At 40.3% G+C, this 25,141-nt stretch overlaps 1 protein-coding gene across 1 annotated transcript; it reads left to right on the top strand.

Annotated features, from left to right (window-relative positions):
* Positions 1-2,024: 2,024 nt before the first annotated feature.
* On the top strand, positions 2,025-20,713 carry USP42 (ubiquitin specific peptidase 42). The gene is made up of 19 exons (XM_013950948.2): positions 2,025-2,159; positions 4,938-5,175; positions 5,973-6,173; positions 7,337-7,447; positions 7,616-7,718; positions 7,882-7,949; positions 8,112-8,182; positions 8,733-8,815; positions 10,655-10,766; positions 11,159-11,299; positions 11,512-11,612; positions 12,053-12,191; positions 12,864-13,601; positions 13,990-14,078; positions 14,763-16,262; positions 16,749-17,041; positions 17,603-17,685; positions 18,382-18,424; positions 19,915-20,713. Exons 2-19 carry the CDS (start codon positions 4,947-4,949, stop codon positions 19,953-19,955), a joined length of 4,146 nt encoding a protein of 1,381 aa, XP_013806402.2. The 5' UTR covers positions 2,025-2,159; positions 4,938-4,946; the 3' UTR covers positions 19,956-20,713.
* The last annotated feature ends 4,428 nt before the right edge of the window (positions 20,714-25,141 follow it).

Genomic DNA, 25,141 nt, shown 5'->3' with positions numbered 1-25,141 from the left:
GCGCGGGGCTGCCGCTCTCGCCCGCGGCCGGCGCGGCTGCCCGCCTCCCGGGGGGCGGGCCCGGGGGCCGAGCCAGCGCGTTGCGGCCGCTCCTCGAGCGCGGAGCAATAAAGCGTTACCGGGGGGGTGGCGGGGGCGAACGGGCGCCCGCGGGCAGAGGCGGCGGGCGGGCGGGAAGGGCTCCGGGCCGGCGAGGGCTTGTGGTTGGGCGTCGCGGCGGGAGGCAGCGGCATCGCCCCGCGCCGCGGGGCTGGCAGACCCTTACCTCCGCCGGGCCTGCGGCTCCCGCACCCCCGGCAAGCGGCGCCGGGCCCCCGCGGCTGCCGCTCCCCCAAGCCCGGCGGCCGCCCCCTCGGCCCCGGCTGCCCCCAGGGCGGTGGCGGCGCGGCGGCGCGGCCCCTCGCCCTCACCGGGGGTCGCCGAGCCCCCTCTAGCGGCTCCCGGCAGCGGCACAGGGGCGGTGCTGGTCCCCGTCTGACCCGGAGGAGCTCGCTTCTCCCCCCGCCGCCGCCGCCGCCGCCTCCTTTCCTCCCCCCGCCCGCCTGCCCGGCCGGCGCCGGGCCCCGGATGCAAGAGGCCGGCGGAGGGACGTCATTGTTCCCCGACGGGCTGTAACAGGAGGCGGAGCGGGCCGGGCTGAGGCGGGGGCTGCGGCGAGGGGGACCCGGCAGCGCCGAGTCAAGCGGGGCCGAGCCAGGTAATGGGGCTGGGGGGAGAGTCGGGCCTGGCGGCGGCCTGGCAAAACCCGGCAGCGCCGCGTGCGTCTCCCTCCCTGGAAATCAATGGGCCGGGGGGGAGGGGCCGGCCCGGGAAAGGGAAGGGAAAGCGACCGGCGGGAGCAGCCGGCTCGGCTCAGCCCAGCCCACCCCGCCGGGGCGCCGGCCGGGCACTCGGGCGCTGCCCTCCTGGCTGGCGGGCAGCCGGAGGGGGTGGGACCCCCGGGCGGGGCGGGGCGCCGCCCCCAGCGCACGGCGGAGGGACCCAGCCCCGCCGCCGCCGCCACCCCCTGGGCCGGCGGGACCGGCCCCCTCCCGGCGCGGCGGGGGGCGGCCGCGCGCAGCCCGCCGCCGCCGTTAGGCGCCGGGGTCCCGCCGCGCCTCCCCGTGCCGGCGCGGGGACCGGGCGGCGCTTCCCGGCGGGAGGGCGGGCTCCCCGTCCGTGCCCCGCGTGCCCCGGCGCGGCCGGGAGGGGAGGGGGCTGCCGGCGGGGCCGCCGCCTGGCGCGCGAGGGGTCCCGGCTCGCCTCGCCGCCCCCTCCCCCCCGGCGCTGGGGAGGCTCGTCCTGCCCTCCCCGCTCGGTTGCCATGGCCACGGCCGCTCGGATGGGCCATCCCCCGGCGCCGCTGCCCCCGGCCGCGCCGGGCCCGGGAAGGCGCGGGAAGGCGGCGGGGAGGGCGGGCGCTGGGGCGGCACGCCCCGCCGCCGCGCCTGCCCCCGGCCCGGGGCCGCCCCGCGGGCCCGCGCCGCGCCGTGCCGGAGGGGGCCGTCAGCGCGGCGGGGCGGCGCGTGAGGAGGCCGCGGCCGCTTCCCGGCCCGCTCGGTGCCTGCGTGCCGGGGCCGGTTTTGTGCCGCGCGTGTCTCGGGGCTCCGTTACCGAGAGGCTGCTCCGAGCGCAGACATCTTGCGTGCAGGCGCCTGGCGTCTTGCCCACGAGAGCGGCCTTTTATCTCCCCGTGTCACAACCGCTTTACGAGCGGGCGCAAAGTGAGCCGGCCGCTCCCCCCCCCCCCGCGCGGGCGCAAAGTGAGCCGGCCGCTCCCCCCCCCCGCGCGGGCGCAAAGTGAGCCGGCCGCTCCCCCCTGCGCGCGGGCGCATAGTGAGCCGGCCGCTCCCCCCTGCGCGCGGGCGCAAAGTGAGCCGGCCGCTCCCCCCTGCGCGCGGGCGCATAGTGAGCCGGCCGCTCCCCCCCCCCCCCGCGCGGGCGCAAAGTGAGCCGGCCGCTCCCCCCTGCGCGCGGGCGCAAAGTGAGCCGGCCGCTTCGCCCTGCGCGCGGTTGCCCGCGGTAGCGTTGTGTCCTCACAATGGAGGGCGGCGAGGCGGAGCCGGTTGCGCCCCAGCCCGAGCCAGAAGCGCCGCGCGGCGGTGGCAGCGGGAGCTCGGGACGCCTCGGCGGATGCCTAACGCTGTGTCGCTTTCTCCGTGATTGGTTTCCAATTTAGGGTAAAGGGATAATTAATTCTGTGTTTCCTGGCTTGGTTACTGGATTTTTTTTTTTTTTTTGAACGAAACTAAGACTAGTGTGTTGTCTTTCGGTTTGGGGGTTTTTGTTTGTTTGGGTTTTTTTTGCTTATGGTTGCTTTGTCGTTTGTAGCTACAGTTTGTAATTCACAAATGTAAACATGTGCATAGTCTTAATACGTATACCGTAGTAGTTTTCGGTTGCTCCTTTGTTTTTGTTTTTCCTTTTGCGTGCGTGTGTGTTTTGTTTTTTACTCTCACTGCTGAAAATGTTTGTTTTGTAACAAGATACATGCTTAATGTCTACTCGGTTACTTGAGCGCCGGCTGAACTCCGTTCTTGGAAGTGACTGTGTATGAAACGTTGCTGGGCTGTGGCTGCATGGGAGCTGGAGGCCACACATAAATGCTTAGAACCAGGTTAGACCGGCGGCGGTCTGCGATGAGACTGCGATAAAGCCTAAATAATTTTGATGCAAAACTCCAAACTTCTTCTGGAGGAAAGTAACTGTTTTATCTGTCTTACTGAAATCTGTTTTCCTTTTCAACGCTATACCGGGAAAAGTGTGCAAGGACAAGTGTGTAGGGAAATAAACGTACCTGGGCACATGCCCTGGGGGTTATGTTCAGGGTGGTGCAGGAACACAACGTGGGATAGGCACCACTGTCAGTGTTAGTAGTTTTATGCCTGTTTGTCAAAGAGATGATATATCCAACTTAGGAATTACCTTACAATAAGAATCTATGTATTTTGAAAAAGTGCTGGACCTGATTTATTGCTGTTGTATAGTACTTGTTATCCGGTCATGTATCGATCATCAAAAATAAATTTTACGAATAACTAAGACTTACCTTGCTGTTCAATATAACACTCAGGCTTTCTTGTGATAATGTTCTTCTGTTTTCCTTTTCACTGCAGTGTTGATTCTTTCTTCTTCCCTCCTCAAATATGTTTTTTAAAAAGTTTTTCAAATGCTTTTCCTTTCATTTAAGAAAAGGAGATGTCACTTGGCTAATAGCTGCAATTTGAAGTTTGGATCTTATCTGAAAATCCCTGAGCCCAAGAACTGTCATCTTAATCTTCCATGTGGACAAGGATGTCTTCGTTTCTCAGTTAAATGAGATAGAAGTTTTCGGTTTTGTGTATTCTTTTCTTAGAAATGGAAAACTGTTTACAAATAATGTTTTAAATCTGTCAATGAGTACAAGGAAAAATCACCCAAGAAGTGAAGCAAATAAACCCTTATGTAGCATAGTGGACCTGTTTGATAATCTGTGAATAGAATGGATTTTAAAGTCATTTTATATTGAAATTTTAAAGGAAAAAAGCTCTAATTAAAGAGCACATAATTTGTCATTTGTGGGACTATAAGTACTCTAATTTACTCTGCTTTGTTTAACCTGTCTTAAGTTTTATCAGTCATTACATCATAAATCTGAAACCACTTTATGCTTTGTTGTCTCAATCATTTCAGTATAATAAACTGTAGCTTATCCTTTAAACTCTCAGTTAAGGTGTTAGAAAACAGGCCCTTTACGGTACATCCAGATAGTGCACAAACTTCTATCAAAAATTTACCTGCAGAAATTGATAATATATTGTTTCATTATTCAGCTTCTCAGAATTACACTTATTTAAAGAGGTAGCATCTTCAAACCTAACCCACCAGTTAAAAAGGACTTAATATCAGTTATTGTCTTTGTCCTTGAGGCTTGAGGTTTTGGGGTTTTTGGGGGTGGGGGTTACATCCACGGTTTCCTTTCTATAACTTACATTCTTCTCTTGCTTTTTAGAGGAAAAAAGTGCAATTGCACTAAGTAGAACTGAAAAATAGAGATGTTTTTCAGTCTAATCTTTCAGTTTATAGTAAGAGTTGTAAGTGTGATAAGTGCAAAAATACCACAAGTATTTCTGCCAAAAAGTGTATCCAAACAAATATTTTTTGGAAGGGCAGAAGAAACCCAGGCAGAAATAATTTTACAACCCTTTTCTTGCTCTCCTTTCCCAAGATTTCTCTGAGATCTACCCCATCCTCTGAATTCTTGAGGTATGTGGTTCCCAGGAGGGCAAAGCTGGGCTGAACTGCTCCTTCGGGACCTCACTGAGCCGGGGCTTGAATGTGCCGCTGCTTGCAGCTCCTCTGGGCCTGGAAGAAGGGACCTCATGAGACAGGCTGAATAGCCCTCACAAATTAACTTAGTATCACAAACTGATATTAAAGTTGTATTTAAAAATTATGCACTTTATAGAATGACAAGAAACCCATCGCAATTGATGCAGTAGAAAGTGAGATAGAAAATGAACATTGGAAAGAAGGTGATTAAAGTACCAGCCCAGTGCAGGTAACTTTGTATGTACAAAACAGAACAGTGATGGCTGTAAATTAAGAGTGTTCTGTTACTGACACTGGCAATGGATAAACAATTGATCCCCTTCAGAGAATGTCGTGTGTATTTTTGTGTTGTAAAAAATGACTTCAAAATTGTTATGGATTAAAATCCTGTGAAAGTGACAGAAATGTCATTGGTCTCCAGCTCTACAGAAGTTAAAACTAACTGCTCCAGTTTTGATGGAAAACGCTGTGTGTTTAGTTTCTGTTTGTTTGGGGGTTTTTGTTTTTGTTTTTTTATCATTCAGATCAGCTATTCCGTTCTTAAAATTATTTCTTTGAGATTAAGTCACGGGATTTCTACTATTCTTTTCTTTCTGGAATGCTTCTTACCATTCTTACATCAACCAGAACTTTCTCCTCTGTTACAGATATGAACAATGACCATAGTTAACAAGCCAAAATCTTCAAAATCTAAAAAGTCGTCATCCAGGCGGTCTGGCAAATCAAAGAAACCCCGTACTAAAAACATGAAGTCACGCACCGCAAATTGGGGTCGGGTACCACCTACAGAAGATCCAAACCAAGTCTCTGTGAACCAAGGACCTGGAGGTGCTATTTATTGCAGATCATCTGAAAAATCTAAACCTTTTGCCCAAAGAGATCTAGGTAACTGTATCTTTTATCCTGCCTCCCTGCCTCCTTTTTTTTTTTTTTTTTTTTTTTTTAAGAAAAAATAGTAAATGTCAGCCCTATCCTCCATTCTTACTTGTTGAACTGGTATAAAATGGAACTACACCTGTGAATAAAGACCTCAACAGTAGACTTTCATTTTGTGAATCCCCTAAAACGACTGAAGTGACTAGTGTTGCAAAAGTTACTTTTGGTATGTTTGCAGTCTGCAGTGCATTATGGGGAGTTTTTCTTTATAATACTCAGACTTAACCAGGTATTTTCTATTGCGCAGGGGACAAAGGCGTTTTATCATTGCTATTCGTGGTTTCCATTAATCACAGGTCTATGAAAGATAACATTGCTTGGAAAAAGATCTGTTATTAATAGGGTTACCGTCTGTGCTAGTTACTTGCCTATTTCTATGTCTTTGTTCTTACAATCACCATGTGATTACAAGTATGACTAGTGGTTTAAGTTACAATAAGGAAAAAACAATAATCAAATTAATAATCAGATTAATGAATCTAGATGGAAAGAAACATATCAAGAGTTACTGAAAATAGAGAAATAGTTTGCACATTAGAAAAATTAAAATAGGTGAATAAACTATTTTCCAAACTGTATGTTGACCAGCAAATTTGAATGGCAGTATTAAGGCTGTCTCTAATATGTTTTTGTGTTATAAATTACAGCTGGTGCTTCCAAGTGCTTAGATATGGAACGCTACTTTTACAATACCCCCTTTTAAAACAAAATAACACAATCTCTTTTAAAATGTAATTCTCTTGCAGTCATTAATGACGGAATTGCTCCACCGCAGAGGATTCTCTTTCCGCCTGAGAAGATTTGTATGGACTGGCAGCAAACACAAAGTGTTGGAGTTGGACTCTACAACCTTGGCAATACCTGCTTCCTCAATTCTGCTCTACAATGTTTGACTTACACACCCCCTCTCGCCAATTACATGCTTTCTCTTGAACACACCCAGTCGTGTGAGTACTTTGTAACTTGATTTAAAATCTGCTGGACAGCTCCGAAGGTGAAAGAACAGCAGTGATTCTGTGAAGGAAACTCTTAATTTTCCTATTTTACCTGTAGAAGATGGCTTTGAATGTTGTATTGACGTTGGGTTCAGAATAGCTTATGTAGTGCATTCATTCATTTAATGCACCATCCTAAAACTTCAAAGAAAGATCATTTCTTGCTTCATGTGAATGATGAAGTGGGTTGGATAGTAATGCATTTAATGAATATTTGGCATTTGGGTTTCCTGCTGATAGGAGGATGATAAAATTTAGGCTGTTAGCCTTGTAGATTCTTAGTGTACCTTCACAGCCTAGTTTCCGTAATGCACTAGTACTGTCATAAATTATATGTTCAGTGTTGAACCATTTAAAAAAACATATGAGCTAGTCTCATGGAATCAAATAGAAATTTCTGAGGGACTGTATTAAAATTGAGACTGATTTTTATGATAAATAAAATTCCTTATTTTTCAACTCTTGGGTTCATGTTTTTTGAATTTTATTTTTATACTTGGACCTGTTCAAGCCTAGTAGCCTCTTCTTGTATCCACATATGGATACTTTAACAAAGGCACCTGTGTGCTTTTTAACCTTTCTAGTCTAGTATTTTAGTATGTATTCCCAGAAATTTAACATCATATGCTCATTGTATAGAAAAATTCTTTCAGTTAATCATCCTTTGGAAAAAAGGAGAGTAGAAATACTTGTAGGTACATTATTAACCTTTCTTTTTTCCCAAATGATTCTTATCTCTGTATCATGTAGCTCACCTGACAGCAGTGTGCTGAAAATAACACACGTTCTTTCTTAATGCTGCATCATCAGTGTCAAATATTGTTCCTCGTATGTTCTGCAATCTGTAGAATTCAAATTCTTGTCAGCCTGCAAATAATGACTTTGCAATACTCATTTAGATTTCTCATCAGAAAATGCATTTTAATACAGAGTTAATGGATATTTTTATTCTATGTAGTGTTGTGCAATAAAATGTCACAAGAATGTTGGAATATTGGCACTTTAAGAGAAGAGGATGGAAATTGTACCTATAACTTAAAGATTTTATTTTGTAAGGTTTTCCATAGCTATTTGTATTTTGCTAGACTGAGATGCTTTCTTCCTTCACTCTTCAGGTCGTGAGCAAGGCTTCTGCATGATGTGCACAATGGAAGCTCACATTAACCAGGTCCTGTGTTGCTCTGCTGATGCCATCAAACCTACACCTGTCATCAATGACCTTAGACGTAAGTCATTTCAGAGGGTTTTATTTTTAGTTATTTTTTAATTTTCCAAGATTATTTAATGTGCATAAACAGTTTTCATAGTTTAATTTTAAGGAAGAGAGATTTTAGAAACAGAATTTTTCTTTCACTTTTATATGAGATAAATATCATAAACTTCTTATTTATTAGGAATAGGAAAACATTTCCGTTTTGGCAGTCAGGAAGACGCACACGAATTCTTACGCTACACCGTTGATGCCATGCAGAAAGCTTGTTTGAATGGAAGTACCAAGTAAGTATAAACAAATTTATCATTAAATGTTTTCTAGCCGTTTTTACTCCTTTATTATCATAAATGAAAATCTATGTCCATGGTTTTCATAAAAAGAAAAACTCTTTGAAGAGTTAACTCTCTGCCTTAAGTCTTCTGAGCTCTGATTATAATTTATTTCCAGATTAGACAGATCCTCTCAAGCTACCACATTCATTCATCAGATATTTGGAGGATTTCTAAGATCTAGAGGTACTTTTTAAAAATATTATCCTTAGAATTATCTGTGTCTTTTTGTCTGTTTGTAGTAAAGCAGCTTATAGTGCGACTAAAATAAATAATATGTGTTAATAATTTAAATTTGCACCGTTAATCTATTTCACGTATTGTTAAGCATTTGTATTTTGATTCCAGTAAAGTGCTTGAACTGCAAAGCAGTTTCGGATACCTACGAGGCATTCCTTGATATTACTTTGGATATAAAGGTAAGATGTTCTGTAACTATGGTTCACTATTTTGAAGGCATCTGTAGTTCTCTAATATAAACTTGGTTTACTTAAAAATGTATGCTGTTAACACAAAACAGCTTGGTGGTGGATGGGAAGTGGACTGAAGTTTGTCTTTCTGTGGAAGCCATGTAATGGTCCCCATGTATGCACTGGGTTTAAGCTGGACACATAATAATTATCATATCTACACCCATGATGATACCATTATACTTTACTATTTTGTACTACCTCAATATTCATCTAATTGTTATACTGATGGTTTTGGTTGTTCTCTTTATTTATGATAATGCATGTGACAGATTTGCTAACTGCCTGTGGTATAACGCAAGTTATTTTTATCAAAGTAAAATCATTTTAAAATGAGGTAAATGCTCAATGTACTCTGCTTCTGCCTCCTTCACAGTCTTCACTGTCTCACAGTAGGTCTCTTAAGTGGGAGCTAGCAAGGGCCTCTTGTAAACTACTAGTAAGTGTTTGGAATTTTGAATTTCCAGTAACTTTGTGCTCTACTTTCTTACTCATACAGGCAGCTTCATCTGTCACCAGAGCTCTAGAACAATTTGTGAAACCTGAACAGCTGGATGGTGAAAATTGCTATAAATGTAGCAAGTAAGATTATTCCTAATTATGTCTTAATACTAGATACTGGTTTAAAGTATTGTATGTCTTAGAGCATGAGTTATCTTTTGACTTAATTTAGAAACACAATAATGAGACACAGCTTTTTTTCTTTTTTTTTTTTTTTTAATGCAATGAATATGCTGAAATATTCCAGAGCTTGGAAAATAATACCTTTGTTTCCAAGACAGTGATTTTTGTCATTCTGTTTGAATATCTGAAATTATTTGATAAGAAGTGCAGACATTAGGTCATAACAGAATTCTGTTTCTAGTATTGTCTCCACTGGGAGTGGTCAATCTTCCAAACTGGGAAGTTGCACACTGCAGTATTCGTATGGCCAGAAGTTACAGACATATCCTATACGTAGTGGTGAGCTGAAGCAAGGAGCTATGGACAGTGATTTGGGGTGGGAGGCGATAACAGCTTCCTGAAGTGGTCGCTGTGGAACAAAGTTAGACTGGGTCTAGGTGAATCCAAACAGGCTCAGGGATAGTTAACGCTAAATGCCTCTACTGGCTCACTGCACAGTATTCTGCCATGGTTCCTGAATCGTAAAAACTGTGGACTACTGTTGTCTGAGATGAGCCACTGTAAACCTAGCCTACCATCAGTGAAAGTATATGGAGTTAAGATATCCTGTATGCTGATCTGTATGAACTTCATGCAGCTCGTCTGAATTGCATGATCTCTGTGGGGTATGATCAGTATAGTCATACTTTAAGCCACAAGTTTCTGTTTCTTTTCAGTGAGCTTAAAAAGAAAGGTCTTGCATGTATGCACTATCTTTTCTATTTCTGGTAAACTCTCCTGTTACTTTAATTTTTTTCCTAATTGACGTTATTGACGTTTTCCTTCTGTTTTCTACCATGAATTTTTCTAATAAAGATTGCCTCCTCAAAACTTTGTATCTAAGTTTCATAGACTGTTATAAAGCACTTTTTTTTTTGTTCATGGCATTATCCATGGGTTTGAAATTTTCTGCCTTGTATTTTGACATCAGAATTTGAGAAGAGACTATTTAATTCTTTCCACTTATTTTAGCTATCAACAGTATTTTTCTTGATGATGTAAACTGACATATTTCAGTATCAGTCTGTCTTTTTCTGTGATAGTAGAATCTCACTGCTTATCCTGTATATCCTACCTTTGAGTGGACCATGTAACAAATTTACAATTAACTATTAGTTTCAAAGGATTTCAGATGGTTCAATCTCTTTCCAGGCAACCTCAGTACGTGAAGACTTATTACTGTCAAATGTCTTCCTCCTGTAGAATGACTGTTTGCTTCTATTGTTTTTTTGACATTGATAAATGGTCCATTTTGGAAATGCTTTGCAGTTTCTAGTCCTGAGCACTGAGACTCCATTTTTGCCGTTCTTTTCGCATTTGTATTCCAGCAGAAAGCTGAAAGAATGTATCCAGGACATGAGTTGGACATAGCCACTTTTGCATAACTATAAGTGCTACCTTGTGTTACATACTAATGTGCTCTAGGGAGAGATTCATGTTCCTGCTACATTATGAGTTGTTGGCAAGCCTTACTTCTTGGCATAACAAAGATACGTGTTCAAACATTTGTTTGGCTATCAAAAGATAATGTTCTAAATCCTTTATTCTTTGTTCTGTAGAGCTGTCCTCTTATATCCTGCTATCTTCTCTGTATTAGCAAACCTGAAATGCAGTGTATGGATTTATGAAAAGAAAAAACATATTATGCAAGTAAATATCATTCAAATAGCATAAGCATGTGTGAGACATGAAAACTTGTTTGACTTTTGGGGGGAAAAGAAAGACACTTTTAAACGATTGTCTGTGCTTGTTTTTAAGGTGTAAAAAGATGGTTCCTGCTTCAAAGAGATTTACAATACACCGTTCTTCCAATGTGCTCACAATATCCCTGAAAAGATTTGCAAATTTTACTGGTGGAAAGATCAACAAGGTACATACACAACTGTAACGCAACCGCATCTTCTTGGAGTGGGAGATTTCCCAGAGCAGAATACTCATTTAAAATTTGCTGATGTCAGCAAACAATAACTATAGATTGTAGATGTCTAAGAAAAATCAGTACAACAACTATGTCTTATTTTTAGTCTTGTGGTACCAGTAAAGTTTCTGTGTGCCAGTAAGCATATACTCTACTCTTAAAGAGCTGACTTCACAGAAAACAGTTTTTGCAACTTATATTGCTCAGTGTTATTAATGGGAAGACCTATTTTTAATGAGCTATAAAATATATACTTCTAGTCTGTGTTTTTTAGAAGTGTTTTTCTCGGGCTATTTCATAAGGTTTTTCAGGATAGTCTTTGAACCCTTTTGGTCTCTCTTTAGGATGTAAAATATCCTGAATATTTGGATCTTCGAGCATATATGTCCCAGTCAATTGGAGAACCACTGCTCTATGCCTTATATGCAGTCCTGGTACATAGTGGTGTTAACTGTCATGCAGGACACTATTTCTGCTACATAAAGGTAAATATCAACTTGGTCTCTAACAGGGTAAAATCTGTACTGAGAAAGACAAACTTTCATTAAAATGTTATTGGTAACCACCGGTTTTAGGGGAAAAGGGTTTGTTGCATATTTTGTTTGATTTCTTTTGGTGGGTTCTTTGTTCCGTAGTGGTCTGATTTCATTTAGAAAACGTGCAGTTCATCTGAAGATCTTGTTGCCTTTATTTGCAGGCTGGTAATGGACTTTGGTACCAGATGAATGATGCCTCTGTAGTCCTTTGTGACATAAAAACAGTTCTCAGTCAGCAAGCTTATTTGCTTTTTTATATCAGGTAATAACAAGTATTAGAATGTGTTTAGAATACCTTTACGATCCTGTTATTGATATTTTTCTTCTTCTTAAGTGTTTTTCTTACCGTGCTAGGAAAAAAAATTGCTGTTTTCATAATTCAGTTCTGCCTAATCTGAAATTCCCCATGTCATTTATCTTCTTTCATTGCTTGGCCTTAAACTGCTGCACTTGTGTAAATTGCTACGTATCTGCTATCTGTAGCTGGCTAATTTAGAAAAGAGAAGAAAAGTATAAGGATGAGTTACTGCTCTAAAAGGGACAGACATTGTAGTAAGACCATTAACTAGTTTTCAGTTTGTAGCATTGGTTAAGTCTTCTGTGTACAAGTCTTGTGTGTCATATAAACTGCTCCTATAAAATTATAACACAAGAGTAGGCTGAAAGCACACCTCTAAACTGCAATCCCTGTTGTTTCCCAAGGCGCTATGATTTGACACTTGGAGAACGTGCTTTTTACTTACCAGCACCGTCTTACCCTCGTTCATTCCTTGGTCAGCGGGGGGCTAATAATAAGCAGACTGGATTTATGGGACCACGGCTTCCTCCTCACATGATTAAGGTAATTTTTGGCGGGCAGATAACAGTTCCAAATTGATAGTGGTTTGTTGGGGTTTTTTTGTTTTCTTTTTAAAGCATCTGAGTTTTATTTTTGCTCCCACACCGCAGCTTTCTTCATGGCCCTCATACTACAGCCAGAATCATTCAAATAGTGGCTAATACTAAGCTGCGCGGCCATGCTACTTCATTACTTTTTTCTTCCAACTCAGCTTCCTAAAGCCCTGAGAAATTCCTAAAGCCTGAGACAATTTAGGTAGAGCCTACTAATGCTTAAATCGTTTAAAAACAAAAAAATAAAGTTTTTTTTTTTCTAGCAGTGTCACTTTAGCTGAGACCGTGAAACCAAATTGGCTTGTTCCTGAGCACTAAAACAATTATTCCAGGGTTTTCAGGGAGTGTTGTAGGGGAAAATATATATATATATTTGGGAATAGCGTTAATCAGTGTTGTTTGGATGGGATATTAAAAATGATATTCATTTGATGCAAATCTGCAGAAAACCAAAAGTAGGAATTAAACACACTTGTTGGACTTGCATGTATAATTGAAGTGTTTTTTTTCTATGTAGGTGTTGAGGTAATTTAGAATTTAGTGGGAGAGTTTTATATTTTGGAACTTGAAATGCCATGTGTTCGCATATACCCATCTTGCAATCTCTTCTTTTTAAATACAGAATTCAAGTCGTTTAAATGGAAATGGTTCTCTAAAAGAGGATCCCAATACCGTTGGTGTCACCCTGAAAAGGCCATCTTCAGCTCCACCAACAGCTTGCGTTCAAAACTGGGCAATTACCAGGCCTTCAATTACCGATCCCTCAAAAAAACAGAAGATCACTATCAGTATTCATAATAAATTGCCTGCACGTCAGACTGTGTCTCAGCCTGACTGTCTTAGCAGTGCTGTGGAGGATGAGGATCTGAGCAAGCCTGTTCCTTCATCCACAATTACAAATTCTTCTGCAGCAGAGTCTACCTCAAATGCATCTACAATGTCAGTTGCTACTAACATTTCCAAACAAGAAGTTCCTGATGAAATTTTTGTCGAGCCAGCAGTGAATGGAAATCCTAAACTCAGCTCCGATAACACAGTCCCTTACGGTGCAGAATCTTCAGGAAAATCTGAGGAGGAGTCGAAGGGCTTATTTAAAAGGAATTGCAATGTAATATCTTCTAATGGAATTTTGATTGGAAAGGTAGTCCGTACATTGCAGAATTCCCATTCTTCCTGTCAGAATGCTGAAGAAGAAAGATCCCAGCATGAGCTGCCAAAAAATGATTCATTAAATGGTGCTATTAGTTTAGATAATGAATCTAAAGAAAATGGACTGAAACTTGATGATTCCACTTGCCAAGTACAACCTGTTAAACCTTCAGAGATTTTCTTTTCTAAAACAAATGGATTGCTTGAAAAAGTGAGTTGTGTGTTGTTTCATCAAGAATTTCTCACATATGATGTATTCAGGAATATTGTAATGTTCCTAATTCAGGCGAAATACTGAAGAAAATACATGGCACAAATTTAGCCATAGCACTTACTGTGCTATTATCCCATTAGAGTTTGCAGAGCTGAGCTGATATATTAGAGCATGTCAACTTAAAACAAGTTTAGCTGAGATAATACTTCATAACAGTTTCATAAGGTCTATTTTGGGGGGATGGGTGGGGTTACATTTAAAATGTGGCCAATGCATATCACTCAAAGCAATCTTATTTAACATCTAATGTAGAAATTTTGCAAACAGTAGTTTTCTGCTACAGATACTGTCTTTCTATCTGTTAACTTCTACATTTTCATTGTAGATGCCTATAGCTTTGCCTCCAGTCCCTCAAGAAATAATCTTAGAATCCCTCACATACAGCCAGTTGAACAGCTTGTCAGAGGAAATAAGGTAAAATGAGTATGCTTTGATTTAAAATAAAATTTTATACAAGTTTATCGTGGGTTTACCTATCTACCACTACCACTTAATTGAAAGATTTAAATCAATAGAATTCCACACTGCATTATACAGTGTTACAAACACAACTAGTGATCAGCACTGTGCATATTATTCTGATATTAAAAACATGTTGATGCCTCATGGAAAACGTTGATTTCCACACAGAATGTTTTTCAGTTTTGTTGTACTGTCTGCAATACTTTCTGTATTCCTCTTTCCCTTTTTTTCACTTCTGGAGATGCATGCATGAATGTAAATTGTACAGTGTAAATTCCTGCCATTGGCCTTCCCTTGCATCTGGGAGAGAGAGGGAAACCTATGTAAACACTTTTTTTTAGGTGGGGGGAGAGCAAATATGGTGGGTTTGGCTATTGATGTGATTCAGAGCAGCAAGTGGAGAGAGACAGATAGATAGTTTTTCAATGCAATACTTTCAGAAGCAAGAAAAAAACAACACTCTGCTCTGGGAGCTGAGGAAGGTGTAATAATCAGAAGATAGATTTCTAAAGGGAATGTCTTTCAGAGTTTTCCAGTAGCTGTCAGTTCTTTACTTAACAGGAGTTTACTCTTAATGTTCATCTTGTAGATTGACTTTTTTGGCCAAAGTGACAAATGCATTTTTATTTTGTGCAGTGTCCCTGGACCTCAAAAATCTTCTGAGAATGACGCTCTTATGGAAACTGTAGTGATGGAAGCACTGTTTGTCTATGAAGAATCCAGGAAGGTTCCTTCTGACTTTAGCTGTGAGGTCGAGAATCTTTTTGTTCAATCAGATTCTGAAACCATTTCTACCAAAGAAGAAATTACTGAAAGTATTGTAACAAAAGCTGATAATGCACATCCCAATATCAACGGCCAGCACAAGGTCAGGAAAAGATCCTTGGACGCTGAAGATGAATTCCTTGGGCAGTGTGTGTCTGAAGACAGTGCAGACAAAGACAAACCAAGAAGATCAAAAGAATCAGAACTCATTTCAAAAGAAAATCCTTTGTACATCAAAGGGTCTCCTGAGACTGAAGAGAAATTAGGGCAAACTTCCTCTTTAAAGTCTGACATTGAATGTAGTTCTAAAAAACTTGCATCTCTAGATATTACAGATAAATGCCAAGATACAAAGGACATTTCTAATAACTATATAGAAGTACCGCCTGTTAATGACTCTTCAATCACAAAGCTGGATAAAGTTTTGGAGAGTCAATTTTCTAGAGGAAGTGAGGGACTGAGTAATAAAAAATGTGAAGAATACAAGCATAGGAAAAAATATAAGAAAAAAATATATGACTCTAAAAAAACTGACAAAGAGCACTACCGCAGGAAGAGAGAACACTCTGACACTGAGGAGAGGGAGAAGCAAAACAGAAGCAAAACAGATGGTCATTTTCAGAAGAGGAGGTGCTCTCGCAGTGTGGAAACAAATAAGCAAAATCGTCATAAGCAGGAGTATTGCAATGGAAGCAAGTACAGATCTTCCCATAATGAAAGAAGCAGCCCTGATAATGGCAGAAGCTCAGGAAAACATCCTCGTTACAGATCCAGAAGCAGAGGGAGAACAGAACAAGACAGAAATAGGTATTATCATTCCAAAGGAGAGCGAACTTGGAGCAGAGAAAGATACTACCAGGATGAACCACGGAGATGGGAAAAATGTAGATACTACAACGATTACTATTCCTCTCATGCAATGAGAGATGGTAGAGAGAGAAAGTTCTCTCATTGTGATAAAGACTTTGACAAATCGAGTCAAGCTTACAACAACAGGTCACATAAGGATTATCATTACAAAAGCAGATGGCTGCACAATTCACTCTCTCGAGAGGAAGATGTGCATCACTTTAGCAGTCACAGAGCAGACTTGCATCATTGTTTGGTACCTCAGCAGCAATCTGAAAAATACTCGCGTGAAAGACATGTGCTTCTACCTGTGTCAGTTCATTCAAATTTTGAGAACTCCTCCCAGAACGATGAAAAAAACAGAAAAAGAAAATATTCCCGTGCAGAGGGGAGTGAAAGCGAAATAGAAAAGAAACGCAGAAAGATAGAAAAAGAGCTTTCAGGTGATCAAAAATTGAAAAAATACAAGAAGGTCAAGAAGAAAAAGAAGTCCAAAGATAAACATCGAGAGAAGGATTACAAGTAAGCAAGGATTACAGCATAATCAGCAATTTTTTCCTAATTCTTTTCTGGTTGTTTCTCATGTCTTCCCCTTTTTCATTGTTTCTAAGTTATTTATATGGCAGAATCTGGCTGGGGATCATGTCATTAGGTCAATCACGTGAAGATAGGAAAGATATGACCGAACTGTGTTAGAATGTTAGAACTGGACCGCATAGTTAGGATCACATCTGCACGCGGTTCTTGATTAGGTTACAACAATTTTTTTTAATTGCACATATTCCAGAACTAGCCCTGGGTAATGATTTGTGTACACACCAGGACCTATTGTCCTTCAGTCTCTGAGGGCCTAAGTTTGCTACACCTAAAGTAAGCTAGATGTGCAGAAATTACCACAGAGCAGCTGACGTGCTGCAAACCGTCACCTGTGGTAAAATAAATAAAGTTTCATGTATGCATCAAGTGCCACATCTGTTTTGCTATTATTAACTTGCATGTTTCCTTCAGACTTTATGATTTGGATTTCTCTGTGCTCCACTTTGACAATGACAATCGCAAACGTAAGAAAAAGAAGAAAAAGAAGAAACACATCAGGAAACTGAAAGGCTTCTTGGAATACTTAGATCCTCGTTTCCAGAAAAAAACACGGGAGAAGAAGGAAGAATCCTGTCCTCCGGATGGCTATTTATGTGAGCAATACAGAATCCAGGGCAGTAAACAACCCTACAAGGAAGGGAAGCCTTCCAGTGCTGGTGAAAGCAAGAAATATAGTTCCATCACATCCAGCGAGTACATGAAAGGTAAGGGGCCACAGGAAGCTTACAGGATTCTTTGTTATTCAAACAGAGAATATTATTTCAAATAGTTTTTAAATGCTTTTGTGATGCAAACTGCACAGTATATCATGCTTTCCAAATAGTCTGCATTAATTAAAAAAAAGTTGATAGGGTTTTTTGTTTTTTTTTCCATTTTTGAAAGACTGCTAGGAAAGACGGTCTGAAATACAACTGCAAAGGGCCGAAGGGCAAATAATTTTAATTTGATGTGATGGTTAAGTGGGGAACCAGCAGGAGAGATGCAAGATGCCATCAGTCTGATTAACTAGTTAATTTTAGGCAGCTGTTACTTGAAAATGAATTTAGTAGGTAGACAGGAGGTTCCATAGTCAAGATGGGAGATGGTGACATGAGACTCCCAGACTAGTAATGTTATGGTAAAACACCATCTTCCAAAAAAAGACTGCTAGAATAAATGACTTCGTTAAAATGCTATGCTCAGCTATTTCATAACATAGAAACAGTGGTGACTGCTTATTCAGAGTAACATAAGTTGGTGATAATACTGAAATATTTTTGTTTCAGATATAGATCTGCCTTCTCCTAAGCACACTGAATTTGCAGTTATTAACCCTCCAGAGGACGCTTTGCAATTTAACACCTGGAGAGTACGTTAAATTCCTGCTACTGTTTTATTTACTTGTGCTTTTTTCTGGTAGTATAGGCTTAAAAATTCAGAGAAATGGGCTGATGAAACAGCTCTTTCCAAGTTTTTAATATAAAAAAATCAATTTGGTACATCTCTTTATGGAAGAACTAAATACAAGCTTGAGTGCCTAACTGAATTCATGCTGAACTCTTTGCTGTTGCCTGTCATAGTTCTGACTTGGACTCTCAGTAGATAACAGTTTAAATTTATTATTTTTAGAATTAGGCAATGAAGAAGACTGCACACTGTAATAAATTCAACATCTAAAATCAAGTTTGACAGCATTTTCCCAGGGAATTTTTCTGAACACAAGTGTGTATTACAAAATGACTTCTTAGATTAGATGCCTGTTAGCTGACATGAAGACACAGTCCCAGTTAATCAGATATTTTAATAAACATTTATAATAAGAAGATAAATTGCTCAATCTTTTAACATTATTTGATTTACTTATAGGGCTACAGAGATGTACAGATTCAATCAAGATGTTGAGTTTTTAAAAGCTCAATATCTTTTGAATATAATATTAATACATAATCCAGATATTTGCCTGTATAGCGTATCACTACTCTGTAAAATATCAGCAAAATTCTTGGCAAGACTGTAGTTCTTAGAAACAAACAAGACCCCCCAACGATCTATTTTCCTCTTATAGATAACTGAAGTAATCCCTGAAGAAGACAGCTCACTATCCAAAGGCAAGTTTTATTCTTAGATTTGCTATGTTTGATACCTACCCAGAATTTAATAGTTGGTTTAACTGTCAGTGACGGTCCTGTTTATTAACGGTCCAGCTCATTTGAGCATAGAGAACGTAGGAACTTCATCTTCTTGCGTTACAGCTGAATTCATTTCAACATTTGAGAAGTTTAATCTTGGAATAAATTTACATTTTCAAAAGTTCCTTGTGGTTTCCATGTTGAGGTAAATTGCCGCAGTCAGACCGTAGGTTCTTGCACTGCAGAGTTTGCTCAGGACGAAGAGGAAGTGCAGTTGTTGAAAAAGCAGCATGATCGTATTTTAGGGCATTTGTGAAATGAAGTCTGTCAAATCCTTGCTTGTAAATCCAGACATTTTTAATGATAAGGCTGTAGAAAGAATCCTGATTGTTCTAAATTTTAAGTATCTCTGTTCTAGATGATAAATCAGGAACAGCACAGAAAAAAAAGCATCTGGTCTAATACTATTTTGGCTTTAATAAATTCTCTGACCAGCAGGTGGCAAACTTGTTTTTTTTCTAAAACAGTCAACAGTGTAGTAAGAAAGCAAGTGTTTTACATCCAATAACACAAGTCAGGTGCATTGAGATTACTGGGCTGTGTAGGTGAACGAGATGATAAATTATCATTGATAAATACAACAATACTACACCACTTGCAACACAAGTAGGATAGAACAGGGGGCTGTGCAAAGCAATTATGGTAAGTATAAGAATTTTAGTATTTCATCAGATCTAAGGATGTTAATTAGCTTTATTCATCTTGTGGAAGGTGAGTCTTTAAAAAATGGGTCTCTTAAATAGGATTTTTTGAATGATGGGATCTAATCCCAAAAAAAGCTGCTTGGGCCGTGTGGTTTTAGAGGTTATTGAACCTCCCAGCTAAGCTAGGGACAGACTAGGAACAACCAAGAAGGAATTGTAAGGTTGTGCCTTTTCTCCTGGACTCATGTTACTTTGAATAAATTAGCAAGGATGAAATTGCCTAGTGATAACTTGTGATTTGAGGAAAATCCAGCTAGATGAGAGAAGGAGCAGCTTTAAAGCAGTTAATTACTTCCTGCATTCTTGCATGTTTTTCCTAGCAAGCTACCAAAGGCTTCTGGTTTTGCGGGTAAGATTTGGTCAGCTTGACCACAAGATCATTAGTAAAACAGGAATGCTGACGTGTTAAACCTCTAGGCACAGCTTCAACCATATTTAAATTACCTAAGGTCTACCATCTGCTGTTAAAGCAGGTAGCTTTGTCCGAATCTTCTGTACAATGCACCAGTCTTACTGAAATGCAGTCAGCTTTAATGCAAGGGTGTGGGAAGTCTTCTTCTCAAGTCAGGTCAGTCCTGTAGTCGCAGAGCAGATCAAGCTGTGTGCAGGTTCACGTCTTTGCTGCTTAGAAATGAAGCACTGAGCCAGACAGTTTTATATTGAGTATCGTGACATGGAATGACATTGCTGCCTTTTGTTTTTCAGATGCGGAGCTTACTGACGGAAGCCTTCAATACTCAAACTAAATCTACCATCAAAACCAACAGCCTACCATCAAAAGCAACAACTTATTTACCACCAAACCCAACAACTTATTTACCATCAAAACCAACAAATAAACATCATCAAAACAATACTAACTATCAAAACCTAAAAATTATTATCAGAACAATAAAATTATCATCAAAACAAAACCCAATCATAAGTGGTGCTTCAGATTTCTGTACAGAATTTTACCATGAAAGAACTTTTTTTTAGTTTTTAACTTGAGACTTTCTTTTTTAAAATGTACTTGTAATCCAAAAGGGTGGAAACTTTCTACAACTGCTGAACATTGTAAATTACCATGTAAATATCTCACTGAAAATAATGCCCTGGAATAGAACATCTCAAATGCTGCTTAATTACAGACTCAGGTTGATTGTGTGTTATTCATGTAATGTTACTCCAAGTTAGACATCTGGTGCAAGAGAGACCAGGAAACCACGGAATTATAAAAATTGCAACTGACAGTCTGTATATTTAATTTAAAGACTTATTTAAAATTTCACAAGCTCTCAAATAACTAGAGTTTTGCAAGAGCTTCATCTTTTTTCTGTGATGTCTGACACTAGAAACTAATTTACTTCACATTTTTAGTTATATTCAAGAGCTGAAGAAAATGTTCTGGTTTTCAACAGTGTGAAACATACTGATCAGAATATACTGTTCTGAATGTATCTCAGACTATTTGTATACTCTCCCATATGTTTTTATTACTTTTTTTTTTTTATATAGTGTCACTTGACTTAGTCTCAGTTGTCTGTTTTGTCCCTCTAAAGTTTCTAGTTACAGACAAATTCATACTGTGATTTTTATTTTTATTATTAAATGCTATCAAACTGTGATGCACTTATTATTCACTGGTCCTGCATCAGGAGATGAGTGGGGAACCTGTATTAAATACAGTTCATCTGAATAATCTGTCTGGTTTATACAAGCTGTGTTGTTCAGAGATGTCTAAAGTTTGATCTTTGTTTTTTTAAAGATAAAAAGCACTTGCCCCACTGTAAATATATAGCATGTAAAATTTATATAGTATATAAATACAGCAAAGTTAAAATGGATTTTACTTGAGTTTTACTTGAGTTATTTAACATGCAATATGTCATGTGAATTGACAGCTTTCAGAGTGTGTTTGATAATCAAGAAATCAGCTCTTCCTTTCAGTGGTAGGTGAGAAGATGCTGTTGGTGTGACCCAGAGAAGATAAGTAAACTTGGGACTGCAACTGCCCAGACAAGAATGCAGAAGTCTTTCTCCTTTGAAGTTAAACGCTTCCAAAAAGGTTGAAAGCTCAGCTGTAGCTTTCCACTGTGTGTGACACTAAGAAAGGAGCAAGGTTAATGTTCTACTAACTACTTAAAGTAATATTTTGGTACATGGAGAACACCGTAAAGCCAAACCATAAGTGTACCCTGCATAATGTTCCTATGGCAACAGTTATGTGACGTTACATAAAGTAACATGACAAAGAAAACACACACCTCTCCTGTATCTGGCTTTTTTTTCTCTTTTGTCCTTTGGCTCCAAGATTTTGTATCTTGTCTCTTGTCTAATGAGTAACTCTGGGCTAAACGTATAGGAGGACTTTAAGGGTAGCGTGTAGTCTCATAAGAGCTCCTGCAGCAGCAAGCGTGCAAAGGGGCTAACAAGCAGCGGAGGGAGAGCGGGAGGGCAGGTGACGCTCCGGCGACGGCGGCAGGGCGCCCGCGGCAGTGTCGGGCAGGGGGAGCGCGACTGCAGCTGCTTGAGGGGCAGAGATGGGATTTTTTTCCACTCCTATTTGATTGAGACTCAGGAAGGGAAACTAATGAAGTATTTGCTCTATCTAGGGTGGTTCTTAAGGGACAACAGCTCTTAATGGAATAAAAGCTGCACGCCTAGGCTCACACTGGTAGCATACTTTACTGATACAGTCTGCTTTGCAGTTGAAGGTTTTCCTCTCTTTAACCTGGTAATTTAAATTACTGTGCATAGGTGTAGGGAGATTAGGAAAATTTTTACTTAAAAGAGTAGTTATCGATACCATAAAACTGATTCCTAATCTCTATGAAAAATTTGAGCAGTTAACTCGCATCTATTCTTGGTAAAAGACAAGCTATACAGTAGCATAGTTTCATACTTTATTTTTGAGAAAGTCTCCAGATTTAAGCAACATGTCTTAATGATAAATGAAAACATTAATATTGCAGTGGATTTACATAGAACATCACATTTTTAACAATGATTGATACAGAATATGCCATGCAAATCACTTGTGTACACCAAAGTAATACTTATATCAATACAGATCTGTACAGTATTTACATTTTATATTTAAAATCTAACTAGAAACATTTTCCAAGAAAATATAGAAGTGAAACTGGTAAGCCACAAGTCTTAATTTGCAGCATTTGGTCTACAACAGACCTAGCTTTTCCAGCAAGCATATCTACATAGATATGTATTAAATTTTAAAAAATATGCATTGTTTTTATATATGAAGCATTATAAATGCTGCTCAGTTTATAAAGGTTCAGTTTTGTACCAGTTTAAAACTGTTCAAAATGTTAAGTAATGTAGAGCTTATTTTGTCAGAATATTGTAAAGTTTAAGTCAGTCCAGCTGAGCTTAAGCATTATGTACAGTTTTCTCCCTAGATTGCACTGGCAACGGGACCGAAGTCAGTGGCCGAATGGTTTGGGTGTTGCGAAGCCGTACACGCAGCAGGAGCAGCAGTGGCTCTTGCTGCCCCAGCGTGTTAAAGGGCAGCGTTAAAACCCAAGAGCTGAAGAACTACACCATTTCTTCAGTGCAACGGGAAGGGAGAAGTCTGTTGCCCCCAGCTGACGTTTCCTCAGCATGGCCAAACTGTAACAGATATTGCTTTAGGCCACAGAGCAGCTAGTCTTAGAAACTGCACCTGGACTTGAAGCCCAATAACAAACAAAAAAAAGTTGAGAGATTTTTTTTTCACCCTCATGGATAGTACCTGATTTGGCCAAAATTTTCACAAGCCACTTCGTTTTACTGGCCTCGTGGCCAGTGGAAATTTTGGGCCAATTTCATTCCCTGTTAATACTGTTACAAAGAACATTTGAAATCAAATATTATCACACACAAGAACGCTATTCCACTAGCTTTGGTAGTAAATTAAATAGATACATTGAGCACCACAAATAGCTGTTTAAGATGGCGCTTTTTAATGCTAAAAAATAATATATTTCCTGCTATAATATCCTCAGTTACATGTTACTCTAAGTATTATTTCTGCAGGATGTAAAAACTTCAAACTAAATATAGCAAATGAACTCTCAAGGCATTTCCTTCATGCTTATAGATAGACATTCTCCTCTGGTTAAATAAATAGATTTTCTTGAAGGTGATATTTCAGAAGATAAGAAAGGATACAAAAGTGCTTCATGGCTTATTAATGCTTTTGTAATCTCACATTTCTCCAGAAATACTTTAATCGCTGCATTTCAGCTTTACACTCATTAGTACCTCCGATTCTGGTCTATCACTACTTCCATTACAAATCTATTTGTGAAGGCTAAAACTGATGGATGCTTTGCTCAAAATCAAAACTTTTTAAAGTTGCGGAACAGAAGAATCCAAACAAGTTATGACGTTAGCAGCTGTATCATCATGCTGCTTTGCAAACATAGGACGTACAACTTAATTAGTGTCTATGAAGAGTTTAAATAGGTTCCATTAAGCAACAGTTTCCCCATACTGATGATTAAAGGGTTCTAACCCCTTCGGCTGAATTTTGTTCCTTAAAAACATTCAGAGCCAAACATTTATCTAAGTCGACTACAGTTCCACACACACCATAGAAAATCTGTAGCGTGAAAAAGTTTACTCCGTTCTTTTCTCTCAGCCTCTTGAGAAACATGCAATAAAACAGAACATTCACGGGACAATATCTCATGCAAAATAAGGCAAATGAGCAAGATAAGAACCATGAAACAGACTTTCCCTTAAAGTTAAAATAAAATTTGAAACAGATCAAATTAATAAATCTATATTTTTGTCAGTGCAGCACAATTCCCTAAAACGTATTCAGAGATGCACCTGTAACTGAGAGGCAAAACCGCTTTGCAAAGCATCAGGTCTCCAAAGCATTCACTGGCACAGTAGGCACGGCTCAGGTTCAACAGGTTTCTGGAAAACCGAGTACTAAGAGAAGCGGTAGGGTCCAAAAAAAGTCTGCCCCCCAATTCCACAGTGGGGGGGGGGGTTGCCTTAATAGTAGAAGTATTTATGTGCACTATTAATAGAAGAGTGTTGCAGTAAAATCTGTCACAGCAGTAGCTTGCATGTGTTACTGAAAGACTATCAGAGTAGGGCCACAGAAAGACATCCGACAATTTACAACAGAGAATGGCAGGGGAAAAGTATAGTTGCACCAGGTAATTGTGTAAGACTTTGTTCTTAAAGTAAAAATAAGGATGTCCATGCAGTTTTTCAATTTCAACTACTGAGGCACAGATCCGAAAAATCGCCTTTAAGAATATAATGAAAATAGTGAACTTTTCTGTACGTCCGTAGTTTGTTCCCAAGCAAAGGAATGACTCCTGCTTGCTTAACTAGGGCTGTATTTAACAGAAAGATTACACCTTCTTCACCTCGCTTTTTAAAAGTTAAACGCATATGGAATTTGGGGGAATTTTTTCACATGCAAAACCTAGACCCTTATAACCAATGCAAGCCCTGTTATCTTATTCTTTTAGTAGTAACTTAATGTTAATTAAATTATAACATAACCAAAAAATAAGAAGGATGTTATTATATAAAAAGCAGATTAAACCAGTCATTAAATCTTACTGCTTATTGTGAGTGCATGAGTAGACAGGAATGAGTTTTAGCCTACTGGCAAGTATTAAACCACATCTGTATCCACTGTCGTGTCTACAGACTCAAGCCTTTGCTGTTGGCAGCCGCGTATTTTTCAGTGCAGATCAAGCAAACCCTTTGGCACAACTAGTTAACAGTGTAGCTGCCAGTTTACCATTGAGTTGCATTTCTGAAGAAGAAAAGCTATTTCCATATAAGATAGGAGAGAGAATGCTAAGTGAAAGCTTCACTCAGCTGTTCATTTACTGCAAAACACACAAGATTTGTAAGCTCACATTAATATCTTGGGTTTTTTGCTTACAGAAAAAGTAAGTGCTAGATAGTTCTGTAC

This window comes from Apteryx mantelli, chromosome 16 (assembly GCF_036417845.1).
Source record: "Apteryx mantelli isolate bAptMan1 chromosome 16, bAptMan1.hap1, whole genome shotgun sequence".
Lineage (NCBI taxonomy): Eukaryota > Metazoa > Chordata > Aves > Apterygiformes > Apterygidae > Apteryx > Apteryx mantelli.
Note: the sequence above shows the minus strand (reverse complement) of the source record. Positions and strands in the feature narration are given on the sequence as shown.